The 10,742-nt window shown below is 40.0% G+C and overlaps 1 protein-coding gene across 2 annotated transcripts in view; it reads left to right on the top strand.

Moving 5' to 3' along the window:
• Positions 1–10,742, top strand: part of il12rb1 (interleukin 12 receptor subunit beta 1) — a 28,823-nt gene continuing 18,081 nt past the window's right edge. Inside the window, exons 1-4 of one of the 2 annotated variants that reach the window (XM_055165227.1) lie at positions 1–57; positions 6,548–6,683; positions 8,459–8,610; positions 9,962–10,098. In XM_055165227.1, coding sequence (XP_055021202.1) covers positions 6,601–6,683; positions 8,459–8,610; positions 9,962–10,098 — 372 coding nt within the window. In that variant the 5' untranslated portion in view covers positions 1–57; positions 6,548–6,600. Of the gene's footprint in view, positions 191–6,547; positions 6,684–8,458; positions 8,611–9,961; positions 10,099–10,742 lie in introns of both variants that reach the window. The other variant, XM_055165226.1, reaches the window with a different exon arrangement.

Below are 10,742 nucleotides of genomic sequence, written 5' to 3'. Positions count from 1 at the left end.
CGTAAACTCCAGCGCAGACCAGGAGACATTTCTGAGAAGCACTTTCACATGAACCAGGTAAAACATAGACCTAGACTCTGCTCTGTTCTCATTTTCTCTGATCCGAACCCACAGACGCAGCAAATGACGCGCCTGCTCTCACTGCAAGGACTTATAATAGGGCTCCTGCTATTCACTGCAGCTGGTAAAGGTAAATGTAAAAGGTTTTTGACTTCCTGAATCTTTGCTTTGAGTTAAAAGTGCACTGCGTAGCTTCTTTTCAGGTGAAGGGTGCACCTTTTTGTCTCCATGGAGATGTTATTACTTTACTAAGAATGTTCCACAGTATGCAGCTTGTCTATGGTACATTCATTCAAATTCACTGTTAATAAAATCATGTTTTTTGACTTCCTCAATTATAGGGTAAGGTAAACTATGTAACTTTGGGATGGAGGGTCCACCACCTGCTTGCCTCTATGCAGATGTTATTGCTTTGTCTGGAATGCTCCACAGTATAGCATTAAGTTTATTAATCATGCATTTATTCAAAAAACTGATCTTTTGCAGACAGACCGATTGCCTTGTCACAGAGCTGACCCTTAAATTGGCATTAACTGCTTGTCTCCATGGAAACAGATACAATAGGTTTTATGCCATACTGTGGAACATTCCAGGCAAAGTAATAATATAATAATAATAATCTGCATAGAGACAAGCGGGTAGTGGACCCTCCATCAGAAAAGTTACCCAGTCAAACTTTAAGTGTAGGTTCCATAGTGGTCCATGGGAGTGTACTAGTCTCTGTGCTCTTTTCAGATTCTATAATTTTATTGCACTTCATTGAGTTCTTGGGTCTAGTCAATAATAGAAATGATCAAGTCAAATATTTGTGAATTTACCTTTTGGATATGTCTATGGATCTATATGTCATGAAAAAGTACAATGTAATCAACAGGGAAAACTGGCCCTTGCCCGCCATCTGGGAGTAGATCACAATCAGTATTTTAAAACTATTAATTCTGGCTGTTCCCCATCTTTATTAAATAATATATAGGAGGAATATAGCTATATGCTGTGATGTCATGTGAAACCCAGCAATACTAGTTTTTCAATATTGATTAATATCTGATTTTTGATATTTTTGACAACCCTAGTTTAGACTTAATGTATCAGCTATTTATGACTCCACCCTCAGACCCAAACCAAAACAAAGGAAACAATAGGGCTAATCAGAGTATCAAAAAGAGTGGAACGCAGCACATTTATATTTACAGTCCCTGACAAAAGTCTTGTCGCTTATCCATTTTGTAGAAACAAAAGCTTATAACCTGACTTTAAATTAGTCCAATGAGATTCATTTGCTCTTCCAATATTCTATGTTATTAGGTTCTTTTTTTCAGACCTAGAGTGTTATTTCATACCTGACAGTTTCGACTGCTCACTAGCGTCTTCCTCAGAGTGGTCACGTGATGTTGCTGTGACGTGTCCAGTCAGCTGATTTAAACAGGTTTAAACCTGTTTAAATATAACATATGACTTTAAATTAATCGATTGGTTTTAGAAATGTCTCATATGAAAGCCTCCCAAATTATGTTCAATATACTAAAATAAATTAGCTTCACTGAAGAAAGATTGATCATTTAATGAACACAGAAAGGTCAGATTTTGGCAAGACAAAAGTCTTGTGGCCTTGTCATATGATGCACCCAATCCTAGATTACAGCCTCACCTGTGATCAGTTACTGATCAATCAATTAGTGGGTGTGTATAAAAAGAACCCAGCACACCAGACCTTCACATCAACTGCAACTTGACCTCTGACAACATGCCCAAGATCCACCCTGAGACCAAAGCATTAATTATCAAGAGGCTGAAGACCAGATCCACTGCTGAGGTGGTGACACCTTCAATGTGTCTCAGCATCAAGTACAAAGAATAAGAAAAAGATCTGAAATGACTGGAGATGTTTTTGACAAGCCCAGGTCCGGCAGACCCCGCAAGACAACTGCTCGGAAGGACCGTTTGTTGATTAGAAAATCCAAGGCCAGCCCCTTTTCCACTGCAGCAGACTCCACCAGGCCTGGTCACCTCAAGTCCCTGTGTCAACCACAACAGTTTGTAGAATTCTGTCTCGAAATGGCCTCCATGGTCGAATCAGTGCACAGAAACCAGCACTAAACAAAAGGCAATTAAAAAAACCGTGTGGCATTTGCCAAGGCCCACAGCCTGTTAAAAGGATGGACACTGGAAAAGTGGCAGAAGGTGGATTTCTCAGATGAATCCTCGGTTGAATTACATCACAGCTGCTGCAAATATTGCAGGAGACCTACTGGAGCCACATGGATCCAAGATTCACCCAGAAAACAGTTAAGTTTGGTGGCAGAAAAATCATGGGCTGGGGTTCCATCCAGTATGGGGGTGTGCGAGACATTTGCAGGGTGGAAGACAATATCAATAACCTAAAATATCAAGAAGTATTAGCTCCTCTTACATTCCCAACCATAAAAGGGGTCAAATTTTGCAGCAGGATGGTGCTCCATCGCATACTTCTATCTCTACATCAAAGTTACTCAAGGTGAAGAAGATCAAGGTGCTCCAGGACTGGCCAGCCCAGTCACCAGACATGAACATCATTGAGCATGTCTGGGGTAGAATGAAAGAGGAAGCATGGGAGGCAAAACCAAAGAATCTTGATGAACTCTGGGAGGCATGTAAGACGCTTTCTTTGCTATTCCTGATGACTTCATCAACAAATTGTATGACTCATTGTCAAACCGCATGGATGTAGTCCTTCAAGCTCATGGAAGTCATACAAGATATTAAATATGGATCTCACAGCACCACTACTTCATTCACTGACGTTATGCAACATATTTTTGTATTTGAAGTAAATTATTTGTTCAATTTTCTGTAGGCGACAAAACTTTTGTCTTGTCAAAATCTGACCTTTCTGTGTTCATTAAATGATCAATCTTTCTTCAGTGAAGCAAATTTATTTTAGTTTATTGAGCATAGTTTGGGAGGGTTTTAGCTTTCATATGAGACATTTCTAAAACCAATCGATTAATTTAAAGTTAGGTTATAAGCTTTTGTTTCTACAAAATGGATAAGTGACAAGACTTTTGTCAGGAACTGTACATGTATATCAAATTGTTATAGCGGTTATCTATAGAAAGTGTAAGATGAGCCACTACATGTTGGTTTTGTTTATCAGATAAATGTGGTTCTCACTAGAAGATGATATCTGCACATAGCCTCTGTACTCATAGAAAACACACGGACAAAGTATTATTATTGTCAGTTTGTATTTTAATAATATAGTTTAAAGGTCCAATATTGCACAAAATGGATTCTTGTGCGCTTTAAGCCATGTTATACTCACAATTACCATCAAAAACAAACCTGGAGTTGTGTTTTGTTTCATTCAGACGTTTGAGTAGCTCTTTGTTATTAGTCTGTTTACATCTCCAAAGCTCAAAATCCACCTTATGATGTCATATAGTGGTAGTTTTTTTTAAGTTAACCGCAAAATTTGACCTTTAGTTCAGTAGAGATGAAGTCATCCAAATTATCCACACTGAAGGTGCAGGAAGTTGAGAAGCATTGTGGAGCACTTCCTGTATTATGCACAGTGTTTTCTGTCTGAGAAAAGAACTCCACCTAAATATACAGGGTTTGTGTGTTAAACAATGAAACAAAATTCAACTGTCAAATGCTGAGGGTGTTCTACATGTATATCTATGGTGGAAAATTCAGCAGATTCCATGTGATACAATATTGAGTACATATACGTACACATCAGTAACAAGGTTATTAGCCATATCCCGGTTATGGCAGTAAGATACTCTACTGTAAGATACTGAGAAACCAGGACACTCATATCCCTGTGTACATGATCAAATGGAGTATCCCGGTTTCTTGATATAATCTTACAAATGCAGACGCACAAAAATTATATATTTAATAAACCAAGAAAAATACAAACACCCATGAGCTCCTATAGCATAGGAAGCTCGAGAGGTTCACCAGCACTAGAGCTATGAGGTATCCCACAATCCACTGCACATCAAACCAAACATTTCTAAACATTTTACACTGCAGCAAAATTTAAATTAATTAAAATCTTTTGCATAAATAAACTCAACTTTACAACATATAAACCTCCTCTCACTCCGATTGGTCAAAGGAATCACATGACCGAGACTGAGACACGAGACCGTGCTCCGTGCTAAAATAATCTGGAGTCATGAGCCATTGAGCTCGGCCAAACCCCGGGGTTTCAAAATGGCTGCCCATTCAAGTCAATGGGCCGAGCTCAATGGCGCATGATCCCAGATTAGCCTCGCCCACGACGCCCAGCTAGGTACTTCCGGTGGCTTTTTTTTTTAAGAAAACTGAAGGATTTTGAGCTGAGAAAAAGTTTATGATCTAAGAAAAGGTAAAAATCACCAACAAATCAGACATTTTTGAAAGTTGTAGGTGCCCTGTCAGCCGAACACGAGCAGTTTGTGATTACATTGTGCTCTATGAGAAAAATCTTGTCTTGGCCCTTGGGATTTTTTCCGCTGTAGTTCCAGTGAGTGACCACTATGTCAACTCGAGGCAGCTACAATCAAGCAATACCCTATCCAGTTATTTTAATAGATCCATGAGCTCGGCCCATTGTCTTGAATGGGCAGCCATTTTGAAACCCCGGCTCTTGGGTTAGAGATGGTTCATGTTAAACTTTTCAGATCTGTACAGGTCATACGAGTGCTGGTTTAGTGCAGCTCTTTATTTAACTGTCATTTCACTCATGTATGGTCACTTTATTTATGTTGGTCACTTTATTTATGTTGGTCACTTTATTTATGTTGGTCACTTTATTTATATTGGTGACTTTATTTATGTTGGTCACTTTATTTATGTTGGTCACTTTATTTATGTTGCTCACTTCATTTATGTTTGCTACCGCTATGATGAAAAGAGTGAAAAGTGTTTGTCTTCTGGATGCTTGGATATTCAAAAAACCTGATCATAACCGGGATACTAATGTGCATGTATACACACTCATTGCTCACGTTAGCAAAGACAGACAAAAAAGTTTTAAGATCAAAATCCAAAATGGATTTAGGCTACACATTTTCAGCACCCTGTGATTGGTACTAGCATTCATGGTTCAGTTTAGTTCAAGTTCAACACAAAGCTGAAAGTGAGCTAGTGACTGTAATGTTATTTGAAGGGGACTTGTTTAATAGCACAAATTATTTCACATGTTTTAGTTCCAGCTAAATCAGTTTTTCATTTCAGATTGTGTTAAAGTAAAGCTCAGATTAAAGTCTAACAAAGCCTCAAACAGAGTAGTGCCTACAGTTAGCATCATATCCAGCTGCAAAGTATCAATATTGTTTCTCCAATGCAGCGAGAGTTACACTGGAGGAAAACACAGCTACTCCTTAAAAGCATGCACCAACATAGACGCCAGTCTGCTGTACATCTCAAAGCCACTAACCACTCACTCCTTTGAAGATCATGAGGTACAGATCAGAGTCCTGCATCGGTTCGGGTACCCACAAATAGTTGCTGAAACGGGAAGAGTTCAACGTTCTGAAATTTTACGGGTGGGTATGCGGTGGGCAGGTGAATCAACAATGAACAGAATGATGGACCAGGCTGAGAGTATTTAGCTTTAGTATTTAGAGCTTTAGAGTATTTATTACATAAAACTATCAGCGGTGCCGATATACTCACCGGCTGTGTGTATATATTTATGCTAATGACACTGCTTCAGTCCTGGTTTAGTCCTAGTTTAGACCTGGTTTAATTCTGGTTCAATCCTGGTTCAGTTCTGGTTTAGTCCTGGTCCTGTCCTGGTGTAGTCCTGGCAATCAGCTCAGCAGTTTGTGGCGTGTATATATTTATAATTCGCTAAGGATATGGCGTAGGTTCAGTCCTGGTTTAGTCCTGGACTATTGGGCTGTTGGACTAATGGTCTGACCCTGAATTATCACGGGCACGGGCGGGTAACAGGTGGAATGTTACCGAGTCCGGGTGGGTGCGGATTTAACTTTGATATAATCACGGGTTAAAGGGCGGGTGCGGTGCTGTACTGCATGGGTGTGGGCGGGTGCGGGCAGGGGCGGGTCTCCAAAAGTGGACCCGTGCAGGACTCTGGTACACATCCTAGCCAAAGAAAGTGAAAGTGGAACTGCATTATGGTCATAAAAACTAATAATAATGTTAACAAAGGCACAGAAGTTTATCGTTTATGCTTGTACTAAATAAAATACATCATATCAAGATAAAAGGTAATGTTAAAGAAAAGCATGTGTTTAGTTAATAGTCGTGGTTTACTTGTGAAGACAGTACATCTAGTTAAATATTATTTAGCACATAGCTACATAGACTCTACAATGCCTTTAAACTCTTTAATATTTGACATTTTTTAAAATTATTGCAAACTGTACATCAGAAACCAGAGCGGACTTCGAAGTGGGCGGGACTGTTGAACTCCATTGCAATTACATTTCACTCACCGTTTCTGTTTTGTGCTTTTGTTGTTGTGTGTTGTTTTTTTGTGGTGTTTCAGATTGTGATGGCCCCTCAGCTCCTCAGTGCTTTCGCAGAACCAGTGATAAGAACATGTACGAATGTGAGTGGTGCTCCCCCTACAAGGACTGCATCCACTACGTCCACTTTGGGACAGCCGGCAATGAATTTTCCTGGTCAGTCTGAATATTTTCTAACCTAGCATAAATAGAGTTCTGCACATTTTCAATCTGGGAAGACAGTTCCTGAAACCAACTGATACTTTATTCTTACTACTTAGTTCTTTCTTGTCCTGTTGTGTTAAAATAAAGCTAATTAAAGTGTAACAAGCTTCAGATAGAGAAGTGCTTACAGTTAGCATCACACCCCAGGGAATGTTGATGATCTGCAAATTTTTAAAAAGCAAAATACATACATACGTTCATACATACATCTTTAGTGTCAGCATGTTTGTTTTGGTTTTCTTGAGCACTTGGCCTTCACTTAGAAAAGTGGTCCCCAACCTTTTTTGCACCAGATAATATTTCGCAGACTGGAGGGAGTTGGGGGGTGGGGAGGACTGCGTATGGGAAGAGGCGCAGTGGGCGATCCAGTGGCATGGTTAAGTCCTGGCGAAATCCTGTTTTAGTCCTGGTTTTAGACCTGTTTTAGTCCTGGTTTTAGACCTGTTTTAGTCCTGGTTTTAGATCTGTTTTAATCCTGGTTTTCGACCTGTTTTCGACCTGTTTTAGACCTGCTTTCGTTCTGGTTTAGTGGTGCAGCCCGCACCACTTACGAAATGGGGGACGGTCCGCACGACTTACGGGAGGGGGGATGGTCTGTGCAGCGTACAGAAGGGGGGGTGGTGTGCATGGCGTGTGTGTGCTTGTGTGTCGGACGGTCCACCCAGAGTATGGGGGGGGGAGCACTTTTGCGGCCTGGTACCAAACAACCCACGGCCCGGTACCAGACCCCAGCCCGGGGGTAGGAGACCCCTGACTTAGACCATAAGCCACTAATGTATTTTTGTGAGTTTTTGAACAAATTCATCTGACTATCTAAATAAATCTATGACTTATTACTTCAAATATGCTCTTTTATTTATTTATTTATTTTTTACTTTAAAAAAAAAAATAGAACATTGTCAATTTAAATAAGTCTTGGAAGTCTTGAGCAGGATTATTTCAAAAAGGTCAAATGTTAAAGGTGCAACTTCTGGTGGAGGGTCCATTAAATGCTTTTCTCCATGGAGATGTTATTGCTTTGTCTGGAATGTTCCACAGTATGGTATTAAACCTTTCTATCTTCATGGAGACCAAACCAGATGACGCATGATCTCAGATCAGATTTCTGGGTATTTTTGAGCTATAAAACCTGCTGTAACTGAATACATGTAAGGTAAATCTGTTTAATGTCATACTGTGGAACATTGTAATAAGAGCAATGACAAATCCATAGAAACAAGTGGGTGACGACCACCTACCGAAAAGTTATATAGTGCACTTTTAAGGTAAACAGAGCAGAGGGATCCATCTCTCCATCTAGACCCTGAGCTGATTTGTTTAAGATTTAGCTTGTACCATTTTTTTAAACCTTTTATCTCTCAGAAAAAACTTAGACTTAGACAAACTTCATTGATCCACAAGGAAAATTACTTGGATACAGTAGCTCACACATCACAGCAGGCCCGTCACCAGAAATTCAACAAACCTTACATGGGCCCTCCTCTAATATAAATTAATAGGAAGAAGGTCCAATTCTGCATTTTGACCTGCCTCAATATAATATAATAACAAAGATAAAAATATAAATGGTAATAATCAATTCTAAAGAGGTAGCAGCAATAGCAAGAGACAGGTGTCAAATAGAGCTTAATTATATAAATGCATTATGTATGTAATGTAAGTAAAAATAAAATAAAGTAATACTGTAAAAGTCATCCATGTGTTCAAACCTTCTCTTTGATCCACAGTGGTATGAGCTATAAAGAGACAAAGCCCTACTGGACAGAGATTCGGGATGAGTGTGTGTTTCAGAATATTCCGGTGGACATTTGGGTAGAGACTTCCAACTGCACGCCCAGCTACACGTCCCCCAAGACCAGGGTCACACTAAGAGAGATAAGTGAGTCTGTTCACTCTCACATACCATCTTTTAACAGTTTTTTGTGAAAATAGAAAAAGAAATGGACTTAGTTTGTAAGGATGGGACAAGATCTCGTGCCACAAAACCTCGTGAGACAAAATTACCATAAGATTGTGCACACGTGGAAAATGATCTTGTGAGATTTAGCTACATTTTTATGATGATGGTCTGAACAGAAGACACAAAAGTGGCGTTGTGTCCTCACTTTTTATTCTGCGTTTAGACAAGTGTTTTTGGGAGGAAATCTGCATGCATACGGTGTGTGGAAAGTGAAAGTGGAAAGTGTGTGTAATTCGACTGGGTATGCATGCCAGGGACATGTATGTGACATAAACGTGTACGCGACGTGAGCAGATCTGACCAGAGTCTTGGCCAGTGTAGATGGAAATGCTACGCTGGAGGGTGGTTTCAGATTTTTGCGTTTTTTAAGCCCCAAAAACGTCGTTACCATCAAAACGAAAGGCACTTCTGATAAAATATTTTGTTGTTTTTACCCGCCAGTGTTCTCGTGTAAACAGGCCCTTATTCCACGTTTTTACAGTCAGATTGGGCAGAAAAAGTGAAATGCTAGTGAGAGCTGTAGTTCCAAATCACAGTGCTATGGGGAGCACCATCAAAGCAAAATCCTGTTTGTTAAGCGAGAGGTACAGAAGACAAGCAGGCTGAGCTCGTACTTTTTTGTTCGACTTTACAGCAGCATCATGTCTCGGTTGCTTTGCTTTGTCGCTTTGTTTCTTGGCGAAACAAAATAAATTAGTAACCAAGGTTGAGTGAGGGATCGGGATTTTGCTTTGTCGGTGCTCCACGTACAAAATGTTTGCTGTAAACTTGGGATGATTTCTTAGGCAGCCAAAGGTTACCTTTTTCATCTTTCCTGTGGATCAATCCTGCCCATCGCCTTTGCCTTTCACTATTTTTCTATTCCGTTGGGAAGGGAACAGTTTGAATGGAGGTTTGCAGTCACACAAATCTGATTCCCTTTTGCAGTTATGGAGTTCACAAACTTCTGAAGCCCATTTTTCGAGCTGTTTTCACTGTTAGGACATCCAACAACCACACAATTACGATGTCTGATCCCCATAACTAAAATATGACAATATCAGAACCAGAAACAAAAGAGATATGGTTCGAAAGACTTGAAAAGATCGGCTTTGACAATAGACGCATCCCACTGGGAAATCAAACATGGCAATTTGATGCTCACTTTTTCAGAGAATCTTTTCCCAGTATGCATTGTACAATGACAGAAGTCTGGTGGTGTATGTAGGTGTTAGGTGTAGGATTTTAAGAGGTTATCTTTATTTCAGACCTGGTTTGATTTTCTCCACAGTTAAATATGCAGAGCCACACAACATCTCGGTGGAGTGGTCCCTGGAGAACATGACCCTGCAGTGGGAAGCCCCTGAAAGGAAGGAGGCTGCAGTCCAGATCCGGCACCGCGCAAACTCTTCACAAACCTGGAACAATGTAACATAAGCAAGCACTATTATAGAAATTTATAGAAAATAAAAACAGGGAACAAATGTCTCATAACAACTGTAATAACTGCAAAATTAGCTAAATCTGCCCTTTTGATGGAAGGGTACAAAATGTTTAATATGATGGTCGAAGTGATTTGACTATAATTGGTCAAAGTGTCACAACAACAGAACAAGCCAAATAATCAAACTTTAGTTACATTCAGTTGAGGAAAAAGCACAGACATCTTCCCTGTCCACAAATACACAAAGCACTTACCTTCTGCATGTTTTATGCAAACTAAATAGTCTGTATTGATGCTAAAATAAGCTGAAGTATGTCTGTTGCTGTCGCCTTTGGTTCCACCTAAACCTTAATGCTGCTCTGTGATTGGTCGCCCTCCACCTGTTGGGCCCTTTCGCACCAGCAGGAGCCAAGATGGATTCTCGTGAGTTTGTGACTCACAAATGTCACAGGAATCCTTCTTGCTGTGTCAGGTTATGGGCTTCAGAATGATGAAAAATTAGGACCATTAGCATAGTGGTTAGTAGCCTGATTCATCAGTCAGTTTCACTTCGTAGAAACCGTCTATATTAGAATTCATTCACTCGACAGTAGGCAGGTAATGCACCGCTAACGGGGCTAACTGGTAT

Source organism: Boleophthalmus pectinirostris, unplaced genomic scaffold (assembly GCF_026225935.1).
Source record: "Boleophthalmus pectinirostris isolate CB_2022bp ecotype Guang Dong unplaced genomic scaffold, ASM2622593v1 HiC_scaffold_7, whole genome shotgun sequence".
Taxonomy (NCBI): Eukaryota; Metazoa; Chordata; class Actinopteri; order Gobiiformes; family Gobiidae; genus Boleophthalmus; species Boleophthalmus pectinirostris.
Note: the sequence above shows the minus strand (reverse complement) of the source record. Positions and strands in the feature narration are given on the sequence as shown.